The sequence below is a fragment of the Drosophila elegans genome, unplaced genomic scaffold (genome assembly GCF_018152505.1).
Source record: "Drosophila elegans isolate 14027-0461.03 unplaced genomic scaffold, ASM1815250v1 contig_476, whole genome shotgun sequence".
NCBI lineage: Eukaryota > Metazoa > Arthropoda > Insecta > Diptera > Drosophilidae > Drosophila > Drosophila elegans.
Genome location: NW_024545863.1, coordinates 4,224,494 through 4,244,279, shown reverse-complemented (window position 1 = coordinate 4,244,279; position 19,786 = coordinate 4,224,494). Strand labels below are relative to the sequence as shown.

General features: G+C 40.7%; 2 protein-coding genes across 4 annotated transcripts in view; both read right to left on the bottom strand.

Moving 5' to 3' along the window:
• LOC108148611 (segmentation protein cap'n'collar) overlaps positions 1 to 19,786 on the bottom strand; it is a 43,171-nt gene that overhangs the window by 10,816 nt on the left and 12,569 nt on the right. For 2 of the 3 annotated variants that reach the window (XM_017275691.2, XM_017275690.2), the window contains 4 exons: positions 13,796 to 14,071; positions 13,524 to 13,602; positions 1,475 to 1,551; positions 863 to 1,417 (listed from right to left, as the gene is read on the bottom strand). In XM_017275691.2, the coding sequence (XP_017131180.1) occupies positions 863 to 1,417; positions 1,475 to 1,551; positions 13,524 to 13,602; positions 13,796 to 14,071 (987 nt within the window). Of the gene's footprint in view, positions 1 to 862; positions 1,418 to 1,474; positions 1,552 to 13,523; positions 13,603 to 13,795; positions 14,072 to 18,623; positions 18,758 to 19,786 lie in introns of those variants that run through there. The other variant, XM_017275692.2, reaches the window with a different exon arrangement.
• On the bottom strand, positions 5,653 to 8,074 carry LOC108148612 (transmembrane GTPase fzo). Its single transcript, XM_017275694.2, has one exon. The coding sequence runs from the start codon at positions 7,948 to 7,950 to the stop codon at positions 5,779 to 5,781; it is 2,172 nt and encodes a 723-aa protein (XP_017131183.2). The 5' UTR covers positions 7,951 to 8,074; the 3' UTR covers positions 5,653 to 5,778.

Sequence of the window (19,786 nt, the reverse complement as noted above, 5' to 3'; positions counted from 1 at the left end):
GGAACGAGGAGTGCAGGGAAGAGAAGCCCAGAAGACTGGGCCTTGATTGACGAAACTTGTGGCTGGAAACGGAATATAAGCGGATGACTTTTGGGGTGGGAGGAACAATGGGGGCGGGGCAGGGTGCGGAGCATGTACAACCAGATTTGAAGCTTTGTACAAACAGCAAACACCACAGCCACAACTGCGACTCTTGAAGAGAGCGGTCCCAAGATCAAGTGCTTCAGAACACACCAGGGCGCAGGGGGGTGGAGATCCGGGTAGAAGGCCAGGCCAGAAGAAATGGAAGGCAGAACACGAAGAACCCGAACATTGAAAAGAGCCACTCCAAGAAGAGAAGAACCAGCAGAAGAATAACGAAAGCGACGTGCAAATGATCCTTGAATACACCACAAGCACATATGTATATACAACTGAGGTCAAAATATGAGCTTTACAAAATAATATATTTTGAATCCAATAAAATGATCTATTAACGTTAAAAAATTAATTTAAATTTAATTCGCTTATTATTCCCTTATTATTTTAATCTGTTTCGCCTTTAAGAAATTAAATTAAGTTATAAAAAACACAACAAATAATTTACTTTAAAGTATTGTTATAAAAAAGTTTTTGTTCGAGTATCTTTTTCTGAAAATTAAAAACCAATATTCTTTCCGTCCTCCCTTAAATACGCTATTATTTTGACCACAGCTGTGCGTATACACTCACGCTCCGGTAGGGTATGTACATACATGTGTACCCAAGTAAGTATGTGGAGCGCTCGACGGATGGCAACACTTGAACCGAGCATCCGCATCAAATTATAAATAAATATACCTTTTTTTGTCTGTGGGGAGGATTACGATCGATGCACACATACCTGATGATGGCCATGATGGAATCCGCCGGCAGCTGGCTGCCGCTGGAAGGCGCTGCCCGTGCCGCTGCCCACGCCCACTCCCACGCCTACGCCTACGCCGACTCCGCCACCATAGTTGGCCTGCTGCACCGCTCGCTGATGGGCGGCGGCTGCTGCGGCGGCATGGTGGGCATGGGCGTGGTGCATCGTCGCATGGTGGTGGCTATGGGGGTGGGGGTGCGCATGGGGATGGCCGTGGTGCGGATGGGGATGGTGGTAGGGCGGAGCCGTGGATTGCAACATTTCGTCTAGCTCCTTCTTGGCGTCCTCATCTAAGTCAAACAGGGGCGAGCCCACGGAGTTTTGAAGGTCCTCGAAGTCGCTAACCGAGAAGCTATCGCCTTCGCCCTTCTCCGGATCGGTGTCCTTGTCCTTATCGCCGACCTTACGCTGCTTGTTGGGAATTCCTTCGCCACTGAGGAAGTCCTCACCGGTCTCCGAAACAATCCTTAGCGCTTGGTTCTCGTTCAAAGCAGCTGCTGCCTGCGAAGTCGAGGGCACCGGATCGTTGGATAACTAAGGGATTGGGCGAAATCAATAGGCTACTCTCCAAAGACCAAATGGGGGACTTACCTCGTCTTCGAGCGGGAATTCAGAGAGCTTGAGTACGTCGTTCAACAACTCATCCAGGGGCAAGCGAATGTATTCACCTGAGAGAAAGGAATTAGTATATGAAGTGTTAAGAAGAGCATACTGTTTGATCTTAGTTCTGGTTTTCAATTGACTATCTTAACTTGGAGTTAAAATAAATCATTAACCCATCTATCGCTACTTAACTGATTTTACCCAAATGGGTATTCCATATTTTTCAAAATAAATTTCCCACTCAATATCTTGGCTGTCCCTTTTTATTTTTACAGGAAAATTGTCATTCCTTATTGTTTTCAAAAGACCATCGATAAACATTCTTCTGCTCATATTCCACTGCCAATTATTTATTTTACTTCAGCATAATCATGATTAAAACAAAAGTAGCAACCTTTGATCGCCCAAAATATTTATAATAAACAAATTGCATTCCCCCGTGTAAAAGAGTTCCCCAGAGTCAAAGACTTTGTGACCCTATCAGAGCAAAGAAAATATATAAAAATATTTTGATCATTTGAATAGGATTGCTGGCTTTCCCTTTATAGGCTCCCACTCTGCTTCGAAACTCCCTAGAGAGTGATCAATTTTCTGTTACGAAAACCGTTTGAAGACCCAAAATCTCCCGGGAGGCAAGAAAGAAGGTAAACAAGGATCGTCTCGAACAGTAGCACTTTCCTGTGGGAGAGTGAGTTCGTAAGATCAGCGGAGAGATCACAGAGTGGACAGTAACTAGAGTTAGTCAAGCTGTTTACCATCATTAATCATAATCATAAAAACGTGATCTCTGAGAGATCTCCTTCACTCAAGCCGTCTGACGGAAGCAGCTGAAAAATATTGCAATAAATGAACGATTTCCCCAAGCCCCCTGCTGCCTCCCCGTCCCCATCTCTTCCTAATTGATGATCGGTTGTGACAGCTTCGAGATTTCCAAACTAAACACAAACTTAACTCGAGGCACAACACTGAAAGCTTCCCTCAAGTGTATCGCTTACAATTGACTAGCAGACAATTGATTCCTAGTCAAATATTGATGGTGGTCAAATATTTGCATTAGAAATTCTCGGGAAAATCCAAGACAAGAACCGAGTGGGGGTATTCGAGACATTATCAGAAAATTACTACTTAACATCGACTCGAGTTCCACGAAGAGGAAAACCCCGACCCAAACGTGGGCAAACATCTAGATAAAGCCAAAACGAAAAACCGAAAAAATAAAGGCTGAAAAGGGGGCGCAACTTGGTCGAAAGAGCAGGAAAGTGAGAGAGTTGAACTCAAGTGGTGTGACGACGACGACGACGACGAAGACGACCTTTGCCGGGGCACTTGAGTCGGGTCAAAAAATTAGAATAAACACCGCAGATGGAACAGTTTGGCTATCTGGGCCCGGCCAACACAATTTCACCAAATGTTTTGTTATTCTTACGATTGGTTACAAAACAAAGTCCCCCCTCCTGCTTTTCCAATTTCCATCGCAACCATTTTGGGCCTGGGCTCTGTTCTGTTCTGTTTCTCTGTTCTGGCCATGTTTTTTTTTCGGCTTGCCGGCGTATAGCCTGTTATTTTAGGGTTCTCCCTTCTTTGCTTAATTTTTTTTTTTTGGTAACAGTTCGTGGTCCGTTAATTTTGATATGCGTCTGTGTGGGTTTGGAATTGTTTACTTATCGTTTTTGGTCATTGGGCTGATTGTTTGTCTCTCGTTCCGTCGGTTTCCAGCCCGCATTGTGGCCGAAACGACAACGAAAATATTATTCGATTTGGGTTCGTGTACGCTGGCTGGGCTTTGTTTTGTCGTCCGGCTGTGGTCAGGAGCAACTGACAACTGTCACCAGCAATTAGGCGACAAGGCTCAAAAGAGGCGTTGATGGGGCCAACAATTGTTTGACCGCATTGAAGGTAGGTGTAGTCAAATTTTTGGTTACCTTTCAGGAAGTTTGCTCGGACGGAAGGAAGGAACACTGTGGGAGAGTCGAGTAATAGAGCTGCTAATGGGGTTGATTGAGCACTAAACACCGACGGCTACTTGATATTTTAACAGGGTGACAACGGGTGGAATTTGGGGTGGTAATAAGCACTACACTTATTCATGTTTGCATAAGATTATAAGCCTAATCGAAGGAATGAATGGGGCTTGAATTGTTTGTTAACTGGTTGAAAAGTATGATTTCTGATCTGGTCAGGCTTTATAAGTACAGTCGGTGCTTGTTTCTATAAGCAGCATTTTCAAATGTTTATCTAATCAGTTTATCTTTACTTTTGTTCCTATTTAAAGGAGATGCAAAATCAACTGTAAATTTTCGTTTAATTTAAAAAGTTTAAAAGAAAATATTTACAAACTGAGGTTTGCTAAAAAGTTCGTTATCTGTTTTTACAATTTTTCTTTACTTTTCTACACTTTTTAAGGCGATCCAAAGTATTTTAATCTAACAACCCCCTTACCTATTCAGCACCTGAGCGCCCTAAATAAGGTAGTTTTATTCTGTTAAACTAAATCCACAAGTAAAGATATTGAAGAGATTCAATTTGAACTTAACAGCAACCAACCATAAAAAACGAAATGGAGCCACGTTGGGCGCCAAGTTCCTGAGAAACTAATGACATACTAACGCGCGAAATTCAGTAACATCTTTAAACTAGCCAATAAAACATTACGAACCTTTGCTAGTTCAAGTGATGCTGCAATGATGACGCAGTTGATATCTGTGAAATATTAGTGTGTATAATCCAAGAAACACAAACGCCCAAAGAGCCAAAATCAAATGTATCTTGGCCGTTTTTTTATTTTACGTTTTACGTCGATTGTCATAGATGGCTGTAGTTGTCTTTTGTGAACAGATTGAACACAAATTGTTGCAATAAAGCGCTGATTGTTGTTGATATTTGGCCAAACACTTTGACAATTATGTAACGTTTTGACAGCCAAAATGTTGCAGAATCAACAATGGCGTGCCGACTAAAAACAGCCAAAGCTAAAGCAATCCAATCGCAACTCCGATATTACCGTTTCCGTTGCAGACAGACTTTTATTGTCTTGTCTTTATTTTGTATTTTTATTTTTGCTTTGCACAATTCGATTGTATGTGCGGAAAATGGGCTTAAGTTATTTTGCAATGCCTTTGGTTATTGTAGGGGGCTTTTTTTAGAATCGCACAATGGTCACTTGAGTGTGGAGCTTGGTATGAATTTTTGATTTGGTAACTTTCACTTTTTGTTTTTTTTTTTTATTTTCCGCTAATGCAGACGCGTAATAGTTTAAAAATTTGTTAATGTTTGACACAGTTTAATAATATTTTGTTGGCTGTAGACAATTTTCCAAATCATCTGATTGGCATAAAAAGCGCCGATACACTTGACTTGGCTAAGAACGAGCGATTTGAACTGCCGATTTGGAATGCCGCGTCACCTTTGCCAGGCTCAGAAAAATATTAACGGCCCGGGGCAGAGTCCCTGTTTCATGTCCACGCCCACGGTAGCGTTTGTTTTTCCCTAGTTTTACCCTTATTCAATATTTTCTGCGCGCGCGTCAAGCGTCCAACGTTTCTCGAGCGTTTATAAAAGTTCAAATACGATTCTAAAACGCTGCCCAAGCCTCTGCCGCGGTCGCTGCTCCGCCATTCGCCGTTGACGTCGACGTCAGCAGAGGCTCAAGTGCGAGTGCGAGTGAGGTAACCATATTAACTTCCTCCCCGTTTTGAGCTGCCTTTGTTCATGCGCATTAGTGACTTGTGTGTGTGTGTGTGCATGTATTTGTAAGCAGAGGGCGGAGCCTAGAGTTCAGCTCGAGTTGTGTGTGTATGTATACATTTAGTTTTTGTACTTTTGCTTTTGGCCGTTTCAGCATGGACGCTTTGTTCAAGTCTTAACGTCTTCCACAAAAAAGCCAAAACTGGTTTTCTTGTTCTTATTCCCAGCATGTGCATGTTCCTCAGCTAGAGTGTGTGAGTGTGTGTCTGTGTGAACCATCAAGAGGAAGAAAAACAATCTAATCAAGTAATTTAAAAAGTCAACAGCAATAAAAATTGCTTTAATTTGCATGGCTAAGATTCTTGTGGTCCAAAAAGACCATTAAAATGCTAGAAAAATTTCGGAGACCTAAAAAAACCTTTTTAAACTGAGCTAAAAAAAAAATTTTTAAATATACCAATGAGACAGACTGAACACTAAGATTTAAGCAATAAGTAAACTACAATCCAATTTAATAAACGGTTTAAAATATAACAACCAAATACAAACCAAATTTAAACATTTCATAATAGAAAATTGAAATCAATAATATAACCCTCTCAAAATCTTTAAGAATTGATGCTAAAATAACGCTCTTGAAACTCTCCTACCCGTATAGCCATCAGATTTCCCTTGTCCCGGAACTTCTTCAACTTCAGCTGCAACTCCTCCATCGATTGTATTTGTTCGGTCAGCTCGGAGGTCCTTGAGTCAAAGTCGTTCTTACTTTCCACAACTTCGGTTAACCACAAGTGTTTGATATTTCGCAGCTGATGTTGCATCTGCATCGAAAAACCGCTGGCGGTTTGATGCACAGTACCCCGTAGTTTTTCCTGCAAATGTTTGGAGTACTGGCACTTGAAGCTCCGCTCTTGAGCGGCTGGCGTCCAGCTGAGCAACTCGTAGGTGTACACGGATCCCACGATGCTTCCAAGGATCAGGATCGTTAGCCAGCCCACCGAACGAACCGCCATGCCGCCCAGCAATAGAGTTCCGAGGCAACCATCGGATTTCGCTAAAGATGCAATCATCTGCAAAGTACTTTGGTGCATCAAAGGAGCAGCAGGCGCGGTTTCCTTGTGACCATTGAGCAACTTTCGATCCTGCAATGAATTTAAGGGCAGCGGTAGCTTTTTCCATAGACTATGCCAAAGGGAAGCAATGCCCCAGGAGAACCGAAACCTTATGTCTGGTTGAAAATCACCCATCAACGATTGACAATTCAAGTGGTAAATAAGCTGCCAGTTGATGGTTTCCTCGGTGGGTTCACCCAGAAGATCTGCCTCCAACTGGCTTAGTTTTTCCTGAATGGGTATAGATAGACGTTCCAGGACTTGATCTGCGAGTAGGACATCCAAGTGGGCACTCAACGAGCGCTGGTAGTGACCAATTTGCCTTGGAAACTGTGGATAAAATGGTTGCGAGAAGGATTGCACAGCTGAGGGTATTATCCTGGTGATCTGTTCCCGTAAAATCCGCTGACCCACGTTAAGTGCAAGGTCATCCAGTTCTTCGGCAACGATTTCAAACTCTTGATGTTCCCTAATGTTTTCACTGAGTCGATCTTCTTTTTCCACATTCAAGTCCTTTCTCCTCTCCACGTTTTCCTTTATCAGTCGGTTAACTTTGGCTATGAGAGGACTTATCAAATCCACTTGCAGCTCGGTTAAAACCTCCTTTACACTTAGCAAGTGATGCCCGAATTTGGTCTGCAAAGCAGACTGGGCTAGGCAGGTTGAAAAATCATTTTCGAATCGCTGAAACTCCAGATAGCGCTCTTGTGTTTGTGACGTTGGATTCGTATTACTACCGTTCCTTAGTTGCAAAGCCTCCAGGGCTGAGACATGGTAAATCCTGTCCCTGGCTTGCTCCTCATCAGAATACACACCCAGATCGTCTATTAGAAGCTTTATACAGCGTTCCGTATGCTGATCCCTCACCTGCTGTTCCATTTCAGGTTCCTGGCTGCTGGCCACATCCCAGCGATTATTAAGTATGAATAGATTAGGACGCGACAGTTTGGAGGCCACCTCCTTGAAGAATTGCCTTTCCACGCCGGAGATTGTGGACTCAGCGTTGAGAACTAGTATAAAAACATCCGCATCCATGCAATAGCTATCCAGGCAGTCGTCTAATTGAGCTGTGACATCTACTCCAGGTGTGTCCATCAGCACCACATCGTAGTCCAAAAGCGAGCACCGATTCTTGGGCATGTTAACGTGCAGCAGAGTCCTGGGCTTCAAAGCCCTTGGGGAATGTGCACTGGCTAGCTCGTTTAAAGCACTCAACTCCAGGTGCTCCTCCTCCTGCTCGATCTTCACGTGCTCAGGTTCGTCTGCACTGTTCGCCTGCACCTGACAAAAACAACTTGTGGTGTGACCCATGGCACTGGGCATAATTTTCTCATGCAGCAAGGCATTGATCACTGCACTCTTTCCGTTCGAGGTCCGTCCGAAAAATGCCACCTTCATACGATTTCTAGACAAAACCATTTGTATGGCATCCATTTTACTCGAAAACCTACAGAGCTTATCAACCATTTGCAGATCATCCAAAAAAATACTCTCCTCCAGGATCGTTACAAAAGTTGAAAGAAAATGTTTCATATCCTGGTATATTTCCTGCAGCTCTGTTTTGGCATCCACAAATTCACTCAATCGTGAGGACGACGACGAGCGGGATACGAACGAGGATAGCGATGATTGAGAGGAGGTACTTTCTCCCGAATCCGATTCAGACATTGTTTTTAAGATGGATGGACAAGCTTTTTGTTTTATAAAATATAAGCAAAATTCTTAGACAATGTTTATTGACTTGATTAGAGGGGTAATGAAATTGAGAATGATAGACTGTTAAGAGAGAAGAAACTAAGGTTACTGCTTCACAAAGATAATATTTTTATAGATCATTTGTTTAACAAACTCTGAAGAAGAGTATTATAAAACTCTTTATTAATTGCTTACAGTTTTATTTTTTAAATATTTTCTGTTAGACTTATATGTATGTTTTTTAAAGCTTGTAATTCCCATAAGGCATTGGATTCCTGAATAATTTGGCACAATTCAGCTGCAATTTACAACTGACCCCAATTGAGCTTCCGTATAAATACACAACCGCCCATTTCCACCTCAAAGCCAAATCAAAATACGAACTTATTTACCCACAAAATTAACACAATTACCGCAATCATGAAATCACCCAAAAGAGAGTCGGAAAAAGAGCAGGCAATATGCACATTAATGGGCCACTGAACTAATAGACCAGGCTAACACCGCCAAGCCCGAAAATGCTTTTGGTGAACTTCAAAAATACCAAAAATAAGGCAAATAGAAAAAAAAAATCAAATTGGTTGGTTGGAGTTCGGTTCGCTCTGAAAAATTAGCAGCATCATCAACAAGATGAGGAGGGGGCATTTTGATTGGATGCTTGCATAATTTTTTTCATCGCTGCTAGAAAACAGTAGGAAAAAGAGCACAGAAATATTGAACAAGCAAAACTCGCCTGGTTAATCATTTTTTTTCTCTCCAATGTTTTTTTCGAACGTTTTCTTGAGTGCTTTATTACAACTTAATTAGTTTAAATTGTTGCCGACGCAAAAAAGAAACAATAATAAAGAAAGAAGAAGCCGATGCTGATTGAGAAAATAGTATGAGGGTGGAGGGGTTATAGAGATGCGGAGTCGTATCCGGTGAAAGACAATCATAAGATTTTTTAATTTAAAAATTTAAATATTTGGCTTTATTTTTAAATTGCTTAGGCAACCAAAAAAATTGGATGAAACAAGGACTTTAAAAATCAATCATAAAATCATACGATTTCTAAATAAATCATTTTTTATTGTATTTAAAGATGTTGTTTAATTAGCTTTGACAACGAAGAGATTTTAACGAAAAACAGAACTTTAAAATTTAACAGAAAAACTATAGCCCTGCCTTCAAAGACAACTATAACATCGAAATAAGAGAAAAAGTTGCAACAGAAAACCAGTGAGCAACAATTATGACAGGACAGATCCGCGCGTCCGGATAGTGTCAACAATGAAATGGCTAAAAGAAGAAAAGTCAGATTTTAGGGCAGAAGGGGGCAATCTATTGTTAACAGGCATGTGTTATAGGATGGCGGTCGGCAACATTATCTGTACTTTACGCTACTTTTTGTTGTTAATGAGTTGCCACAAAATCCGTAGAAGCTGAATGAACCTTATGAATGAGTTTGCTGACTGCTCATTTGAATAGCCTCATTTGAATACCACAACATTGGAAACTAAATTGAGTAGAAAAGCGAGCGTTGAAATTGAGAAACTTTCATAATCCTGAAAGCCACATGAGCACTCATGGGTCAAGTATGGTGACCATTCGCCGGCTAATTAAACAGCGAATTTCTGTTGATATTATGCAATTCGTAGCTAGTTTTGGCAATACTTAGGTATAGAGAGTTAGAGCGGGAGGTTGCGCAAGACGAAAACACTTGAAAGTGATACGATTATGCAGCACAAAATCGTTGACCAGGCCAGACTAGACCAGACCAGACCGAAAATAAAGCCGGTCAGGACTGCAGCCCCCTTCTCCTTCTCCACCCTCTGCCCTGTCTGTTTGTTATTCTGTCAGCATGTAAATTTTCTTTCTTTTTTTTTTTTTGTAAATTTGTAACGTAATGCTGACCACGTAGAATTTGAACAATTTCTACGGTTCGCGCCGCTCCTCTTGCCCCTCTTCACCAGCACTCCCTCGCTTTTCCAGACAACAGCAGGGCGCAGAGCTGAAAAGGCGGGTCAAGGAAGGCCACCAGACGGATAGAAAGAGATCCTCAATAGGTGCACCGCCGCCACCGAATTGAGAGACAAGCATCAGCACCGCCAACTCCGCACCACTGCACCAGATGTTTTTTAATAACCTCCATCATATCGTCTTTTCTTTGATGTTTACCAAGGAGAACCTATCGATGGGCAGGAAATTAAATGATAACTGCTCTTTTCTTTATAAAGAAAAATAAGAAAATAAAACAACTAATTTCAATTAAAAGTTTAAACAGATGAACGGAATTTAAAATGCAATAAATCATTTTTAAACAAATTATTTCATAAAACGAAAATTGAATTTCCCAACATCTTTTTCAAAACTTCCTGAAACGTGTCTTTTCACTCTTTCACAAAAAAAAACATAAGAATTTTATTTTTGTATTCCCACAAAAGTCCGCTGTACATAAAATCCCAGTGGTCAATAAACTTGCGTAGCTTGGCAGCAACAAGAGCGGCCTAACTGATTGCATAATGGAATTTAAGCCACCGAAAAAGAAACCAAAACCGAAATATCTATAACATAATTGAGAATAAGAGCATTTTTCTACGATACCACGCCAAACTTCTGGTCAAGTCATGCTCCAAAAGTTGTCAACGATCTGAGAAGCTAACAAAATAAACAACCAATAAGGGAACAAACCAAATCGAATTGAAAGGCAACGAATGTAATCAGATTTGTGATTCATTGGGAGATATATTATGTACTGATAGGTATATAGAAAATCAGAACTGGAAACAAACGAGGTTGATTGGACGAAAGGCGACAAAAAGCGAGACGAAACAGTAACCAAGAGCTACTTGCAACTTAATTACCACGATTTCAGAAAGGCGATCCTAGAAAGGCAATGGGGAACACATGTCCCCATGACAAGGCAACCTTGACAGGACAGTGCCGGGCATAAATGTCTCCGAATGGTTACGACTTTATTTCAGAGGCTCAAAATTAATGAAGAATAACTTGTGGAAAAAAAAGAGAACAACAGACTAAACTCACCTGAACGTGCGGAAGATACAATTTATGAATTTTTCCAAAAATTCTCTTTCATAGTATCAGCTAGCTATGAAATACCATTTACTGAAACAGCAACCGAAAAATGACTTTCATTTTAGTCGTTTTATTTTTCGGAGGCCGAACAATAGAAGATAATGCCGCCAAAGGCTGCGGACTTGGGAGATTCGTTGGGTTCGATCCGTGGGGAATTTGGATACGCACAAATCCGAGATCGGGGCCCAGACGACGCAGACAATGGCGAGTGCGTGTGAATGCGATATGAATCTATCTATCGTAGTTGGGCGCGCATCAATGGATTTTTAATAAATGGCCAAACGAAGCAGCAATCATTATAAGCAGCATAAATGCCAGTGAATAGGAAATATATCCAACATGGTGGTGGCTGCTGCTGTGTTGCTTTGCCCTTCCTCCACTATTTTATCCCTTATTCCATGGCTCACAAAATGGTGGCCAGCGATTTGCGACTTTCTGTTCTCGAGGGGAAGCATGGAATCCCTTACAGAAGCTACTCTTTCCTCCCCCTCCTACTCCTCCACCAAATCCCAGCTCAATGAGCCAGCTCAACAGAGGGATCAGACAGGAAGTTAACCAGAGGGGGAAAACTCAGGGGCTCAGCCAGAAGGGGATATCATTAAAGACTCTAAAACTAATATATTTCATTTAATAAAATAAAACGTAATTGATGGGACCAACATATGTACATACATGCGTATTTCATCATATGCAACTTCCAAAGAACTGTCCAGATACCAAAACATTTATCCATAACTAAATCGATTGTTTATCGTATAACTATAATTTAACTTGCGTAAATTTTATACACTTCCAATTAATGTTCCTTTTAATGACAAAGTTATTTCGCAATTGTTTTCACTTTGAACAAGTTGGCATCCTTGTGATTAAGAAAGGCTAAATGGCATCGATACCAAGTACAAAATTTGACCAGTCATTCTAGTGTGACCAACGCAAAAATTTAAAAATTAAGTTTGGTTTAGGGTAGGGTAGGAGGACATTCCTTTTAATATTTTTTAGGCTGGCAAATACTTGGTTTATTTAAAACCTTTTGAACTTTTGAAACAACAATCTAATGTACTTTTTGCTTAAACATGTTTTACAGTTACAGTAACCACATGTTCTATTTTAAATGTTTCTTACTAAATTATAGTTTTTAAACTAGACTTTTCAAGTTTTCCATTTTTTTTCGCAACCCCTCTAACGACTGCGTCACTGTTTTCGTTTTGCAATAAATAGGGTCTTTGATCGGCCCATGTACAGCTTATAGGCCAAAGTTGAGGCCATGCACATTCGTACCACCCCGCTGCCAACCCCCTTGGAATATGGGGTTTCGTACCATATGATGTACATACATAGCACTTCTTTTTCTATATGTATTATTTATATATTTTTGTGTGCTCGTGTATGTGGCTCTTGCTTTTTTGGCGAATCATGTTTCGTTCATTTTTCAAAAGAAAAATGTTGCATGCGAGGCGACGCGACGCGCGGTGGCTGCTACTTTTACTGCCACTGCTTCGGACTTGGATTCGGTTTCGTATCTGCCCCCCAGACGTGGTCGTGGTCTCATTCCGTCCAGAAAAGGCTGCACGACCCAGTCTCACAGGCCCAGACGAGTTCGGCCCGCTCAAACTCATGACTTCTCCTCCCCCACGGTTAATAATAAAAGTTCGTGTGCGTGTCAAAGTTTGTTTGAAAGGCAGCCGCTTTTGGCTGGGAATGGGGAATGGGGAAAGGAAAAGAGGAAACGGGGCGCGGTCCCGGGCAGATTAGCAGCAGCCATCGGCTCCGGCCTTTGTGGTGGGTGGTGTGGGTGGATGCCTCACAAGCCAAGCGAAAAAAGCTCATTTTTCTTTTAATTTTCGTGCCTGTCAACTCAAAATGCCTACATTCATTTATAAACGTCTCGAAAATACACGCCATATATTTTAGTATGCCGCCCAACCTCCTTAAACTCAGCCCCCCACTGAATCCAGCATAATCCATTTTCGTTTAGATTAGAGCAGCCGCCATCTTTTGGCAGGCCATTTTCTTTCGACTTATTTCGTTATTTCTTTTTGTTATCAGCAGATTTTCTTTTTTGGGAAAAACGGGGGACAGGCGTTGTTAATATTAATGTATAATCGAGGGTTATTTGGGATTAGTAACCATTCAACTTAACACAAAATAAAATTCTGTTCAAGAATTTTTGAGACTAGGTGTTGGTACTTCAACATCAATTTTTATTGATTAAACAGTAACAGGAGATGCAAAATAAAGGACGTTTAAATCATAATCCCTTAAATTTAATTGTCCTATTATCCAGCAAACGTTCCACCATTCTAAACAATCTATATCTACTTCTTTTTCGCCAAATGATCTTCTGCTTCTGTATAGCTTATCTCTGGTTATTTTTGAAAGTGAAATTATATTATCCTAGATAAGATACGGTCAGAGCACATGTAACCAGAACAAGATCGTATATGTACTTGTTAGCTAAATCTAGAACTCACCAGTTTCGTTATCGATGGTAAAGGGTATTCCGTTCCATTCATTGGTAATGTCTTCCAGGGGATTCTCATTGTCCTTTTCCTATTGCGAATACAGAAATATGTTATTAAAGCAAATGGATCCACTCAATTGGATGTATAGAAGCCCCAAAAATAAGGCGCCCACATTTGATAGCTGTTAGATAACCATCACGAATTCGACTACACCTTTATCTCTATGTAAATATTGTGAAATTCCGTATGCAAATCGTGGACGGAACGTTGCTTTACTTTACCTTATCTTGACGAAGCTCCTCTAGAGCTTTCAACTTCTCAAGATCCTCGGCAGAGGCGCTGCTCGCCTCGTTCTCGGCGCTCACATTGGGGTCCTTGGAGGCGCCGGTGTCCGACATCGAGGGATCCGAGGACTTGGCCTCATCCTCGAGCTTTGACTTGGCGTTGGTGGCTCCACTGTTGCCACTGGCATAGGAGGCATTGATGATGGCCTCCTGGTCCAAACTAAAGCCCAAATCCACATCCTGCTTGTACAGCACCTCAGCGATCTCACTCTCCTGCAATGGGAAAATTTCAGTCAATAAGCTTACACACACATATATCTTAATTAGATAATATAGTTTTATCAATTGCCAGCACAAATATCTAACCAGTATATCCCTATGGATGAACACTCTCATATTCACAGTTCCTTAATCAGGATTTCGTTTCAGTTCATTAACAGGTCTGCACTATCTTGCTGGCACTTTCTGTTCTATCTGGTATTTTGTTTATATTATTGCCGATCTCAATTGCTCGCGACGTCATCCGCATTTGCTAGTTCCCAAAGAGAGACTGAAGGCTCCAAGAGTCGGACGAGTCATAGTCCATATGGGGGACATCGTCTGCTCTTCTTTGCTCTTCCTCGCTTCGCTTAGCTTTACTTAATATGATAATGTCGATTTACATTTCGCCTCTGCTGATAAAGTCGTTGGGGCTGTAGATAAAACTACGTCAGAGCTATATGTATTGCGAAGAATGGTGGGTGCTCTATAAACTTATTGCGATACTGTTTATGATAAATACAAGTCTTTATCATCAACATTTTCAAATCTTTTTATGGAAAATCTTATCCTGTATATTTAATGACTTTTTATTTAAAACTAATACTTGCAAGTTTCTATATATGAAAGTGCAAAGTTTGACAAAAGTAAAAAACAATCTCTTAAGACTTATGTTTTAGCGTTTTACCAACTTCTCTCAAGATATCTCAGAAATTCATTTTGACTTTAATAAGATGATATCTTTACCGCCTGTCAAGCTGTATCTTTTATTGTTGTAATGTTGGGTATAAAACATAAGTCCAGGTGTATAATAGGTAGTCAAATAAATACCCCACATATAATAGATTCTCTTATTTCGCCATTCTTATCAAACCAGCACTATAACTCATAACCTACCGAGCACTCCCTTAACCCGTGAAAACCTCTCGAAGAGTGCTCGCTCGTTGGACAGCGGTGATCGATAATGGTGAATCTTATCAATGGGACACCACAGAGAGTCGGCTGATATAGTATTTATAACGCTGACTCAAGTGGGGGCTATGGGTATTTCGGGGGGGCCGGAGCACTCTCTTACGAAGTGCCTTGGGCCCGGGACTTGTTTACGCCGTAGCGAACGACCAGATCTCTTATCGCCCACCGCCGGCCGGCCACACACTGTACAAAATATTTCGGGGCTATACATTTGCACCTAAGAGCGGGCATACACTTGCCAAAACTTTGAAAGAGCATCGCACATCGGAAATCGAAGCATTGCAGATCGCTTATGAAGATGTTTGGCAGTATTCTGCCAATTCATGCAGTGGAAGAGAGTGACTAAGAAGAGGAATTCGAGCTCAAATTATAGCGTTAATGATGCATTATTAACGCTGCTGGCCGAAACCACTTTAATCCTTTTCTTTTTTGGCCAAGTCAAGTCGGGTTTCGAAGCGAGGGAACGGGGCGTTGTCGCCCACTCTTAAGCCCGGGTAAAACCGTTTGGTTTTTAAAACAGGTAGAATCCAGAGGTCTACATACTGTGGCGTTATTTTCCTTCAACTAAGGGATAATCACAGGATAATGGCCGACATTAGCAGCACAATTGCTGTCCTGCCAAAGAACTTTCTGATGTTTTAATTAAAATGAATGCCCCCCCCTCATATGCCACGGTTTTTGAGGTTTTTGTTTCGTGTGACATTTTCCTAAAACGTACATTTTCTTTCCCCATTTTCTTTTTTTTTTTTGTTTGTGGCCCTTCGCGAGGCTTTCTTGGACTTTTCCACAGTGGCAACAAAAAGTAATCAATCATTGTGGCCACGCCTATCTCCTGGATTAGTCAGCAGAATATGGCGGCGACATCATTGGTCTCTGCTGCCGTCTCCCTTGCTCTCCTGACCCCTGAGAACCGTCGGAGAAATTAAGGGCCACTGTGTTGAGCCCAATCAATTGCTGCCGCACCACCGCTGACAGCGACGTCGACTGAGCAGCTGGCGGAGCTCCGGCAGAGCCAATTCCCCAGGGAACATGTGCTCGTAAATACAGTGAAATTTCTATAACCTTACATCCTTAGATCTTTAAACCATTATAAGGCGTTTTACAAAATCTTTCTAAGTACAACTTTTGAACAGTTAATATTGCATTATACTTAGTAAAAGTTATTATATAAGTTTCTAATTATTTGATTTAAAAAATAATTTGTTTTCACCCTAGGCTAGATCTACTGTATCTGAATGCGTGCTGCTGTGCGTTGCGCATGTTCGGTAAAAATGAGCAATTAAATTGAGCGAAGGAAAGAAGAAGGTCTCGGATCCAAACACAAGCCCAAAAACCGAATCCTCCCCTGCTGGCATTTCATTATTATTTTTTCTCCATTTCGGGGGGTTGTTCATACATACACGTAGATATGTACGTAGGATGTATAGCCATTTATGGTTGTTGATTGGAAACTTGATGTTTAATTAAACTTCCAAGTAAACTTGAATAAAATTTTCTTTTCTTTGACGGGATAAAGAAAGTAAAGAGTTTACTAAAATAGTCAGCATACTGTTTTTGCTTCTAAAATAAAAGAGGGTTTAATTTTGTGAAATTACTAAAAGTTACACGTTTAAAATTCTATTAACTCCTTATAACAGTCATTAAGTTCGACTATTTACAGTGTAGCCAAGTTACAGTTCTTATCGGTTACGGTCGAAAATACGACCTTATCTTGTACTTATAGAATTTCGAGCAATACGTGACAGTTTAACAGGTTCAAGAAGCACAAAGAATACACTTATTCAAAGTTGGAATTCCAGAAAGGAATTAAAAGGGAAAAGTCCCAGATGAAATATTGAAAAGAGCTTAGAATTATGATTGCCGGGTTCAATTAACGATTTCATAACTAGTCCAATGCCATGATCTACAATTACGGTTATATTAATGGGCCAAATCTTATCGCTAGGGCCTGGGAAACTCTCTTCGTGACCTTGCAGTGCTGGCTGAACTTTTAAATTCCGCAAGCGACACGTGGGCCGCTCTCGAGACAAGTATTTGAATGAGCGGCCGGCTGAGCAAACAGGAGACTGACGAAATCAAGCATTGAAAAGTGGCAGATAAGAGGCGGGAAATGTACGCACATACTATACACCTGCACAGTAAAGTTCTTTATAAGCCTCAGTAATGCTTAATGCTTAAACTCGGGGCAGCAACAAATGATCCAAGACAATCAATCAAGGCGCTGTGCCCCCCATGTAGCATCAAAATATTGACACTTGTAACCGTTTGTGGCGGCAATTAGTCCGCTTAACTGAGCCGATTTTACCATTAACTTGACCACAGAACACCGAAGCATAGTGTACAAAATGTTATAGCAAGATAAATGAGTTTCTGATCCTGCAGGGTCGGCAAATGATGAAAGTCGAGTGAAAGCAAAAGAAAGTAAGCGAGCGGAAAGAACAGGGTCGGGGTCTCGAAAGGAAGCGACCACGAAGGAAAGGGAAAGGCTCGGGCTAGCAAGAGTCATTAATAAAGCACCGGCAAAAGATTTTTCTGATGACACCTGAACTGACAGCGCAGCGCGAACGGAGAGATCACTTCAGCATCTGTGGGATACACTCGCACAGGCAGATACAAGATACAGCACACAAGACCGGAGAGAGGAGTTCGGAGATCTGAGATCGCAGAGCGACGGGCAAGTGTGGCGCATATTAATCATGAGCTCGTCAAGCCCTCAGAAGACATTGCCAGATAGTGGATTGTACCACCAACCAAGCCGACCTGTTGTCGTGTGTATCTGTGTGTGCACTCGTATCTGGCGGATTGCTCAAGCCCTGCTTCAAGTGTCCTGTTTTTGCGGTTTGCAACAACCCCACAATGGCGAGCAGTTAGGCCTTAATAACAGTTCATTTGTGTCATCCAAACGGTTTTCCTTGCAATTATCAATTTCAATTATAACTCAGCTCGGCTTTTCCTCTACTGTCAACCTTATAATCAATTTGACATTTGAAAGTGAGCAAAATTCATTGAATGCAAATTCAAACGAAACACAGATAATATGATATTTAAAATCAAATAGCTAGCATTTTATGAATTCCCGTGAGTCACTGCAATAAGTTAAAAAGTAATTAATAGAAAAACATAATAAAAATATGTAGCATTTCTATAAGTCCCTGCAAAAATAAAATTAATGTAAATACATTTTATTCTTACGAACAGATTGAAATAAATTCCAACAGTTTGGTTTCTAAGGTATTTTTTACAAGTGTATGACAGAGTACCCGGCAGAAGTTCGCGAACCGTAGTTAACGGTATTTAATTATTGAAATTAACTAACAAACTTCGTGAGAAACAAAACTTTGGGCAACAAAAAAGAAAATTTATATGTATAAAGAAACACGTATAAATCCAAATGAATGCTTCTTTAGCTGAGGGTAATTAAGTGGGAAAATGCAACGTAATTACAGGCAAATTATTTTTCAATTTGCAGGCTTTACATATATTTGGTTTTTTTCTCTCTATTTTTGCTAACACTTTGCACTGCGGCCATGTGAATAGAAAGTTTATTCGCAGTAAACACAGATTAATGGCTAGATATAGGAAGTCGGGGACAGACCGCTAGGTAAATGTGCATATATTTGTACTCCTCGTTGAGACACATTATGCTTGACAATTGAAAACTGATTTCCGCTTGATTTGATATTGCTTAAAGGGCGATCCACACGATTCGGGAAAACGTATTCACTGGAAATCGGCATAACGCAGACTGAAACTTTCGTTTGGTTGCGTTCGATAATGTCTGGGCCAGGCGGCGATTAGCAGTTGGAGGGGCTCATAAAAATATTTTTTTTTCTGATTTATTTCAATTGATAAAGTTTGTTTTGCACGAATTTCGAAAAGTTGAAACCAGCAACCAGCGACTGATAAGCCCTAGGCAACCCAAAACAAGTGCCAGACAACAAGTACAACCTTAAAAATAGATTTCTCGTCCTTATCGGCAATTCAAATTTTAATTTTTCAACCTACGTTATCATATTTTAAATTTCGATTGCAAGTGTTATCAGTGTTTCGATTGTAAGAACTATTGATATCAATTTGAAAAGCTTCGGTTTGGAACACTACTTACATGGTGTGGTTGTCTTTACTAAACAGCTTTTGAGTCTGTGGTTAGAGTGAATTTTCCTTAGCAACAAATGTTGCTGGCGGTGAATTTGCTGACTGAGGTGGAGAGAGCCAGCTGAATGTAAAGTTAAATGCATGAAGTGTGGTGAGTAAAAATGCCGGCAAATCAGCTGTTTTCCCCCATCGGTTTTGTTTTCAAGTTTTCCTTTTCCACAGCCTTCGCCACCCCCTTTTTCTACACCTACTCACTCACATACACACATATTCACTGAGATTGGAAACCGCATGGCAAAAGCGATAATTGATCAATTATAAAATGATTAAATGATGAAAAATTGTTAACAGAGAAGACAGAGAGATTAAGAGGCACGACACCTGAGCTCTCTTATGACTCAATCGAGATGGGTAGTTGACTTCAACAAAATGTTTATACCCTTGCACTAGATAGGAAAATTACATTAGGTAACCTATTTATTTTTTAGATTATTAGTATTGGAAAAAATTAAAAATAAATTGTTTTTTTTACAAAGAAATCTTCTTCTTTTTAAGTTCGGTTAAAGTGTGCATACAAATTACAAACCCTTTTAAACCAATGAGACTTCTGTGATAACCCCGATATTGGCATATGAATTTAAAATCACTTGCTCTACAACAACA

Excerpts from the sequence above, each read along its gene's own strand:
- LOC108148612 (XM_017275694.2), bottom strand. The coding sequence starts at position 7,950 with ATGTCTGAATCGGATTCGGGAGAAAGTACCTCCTCTCAATCATCGCTA.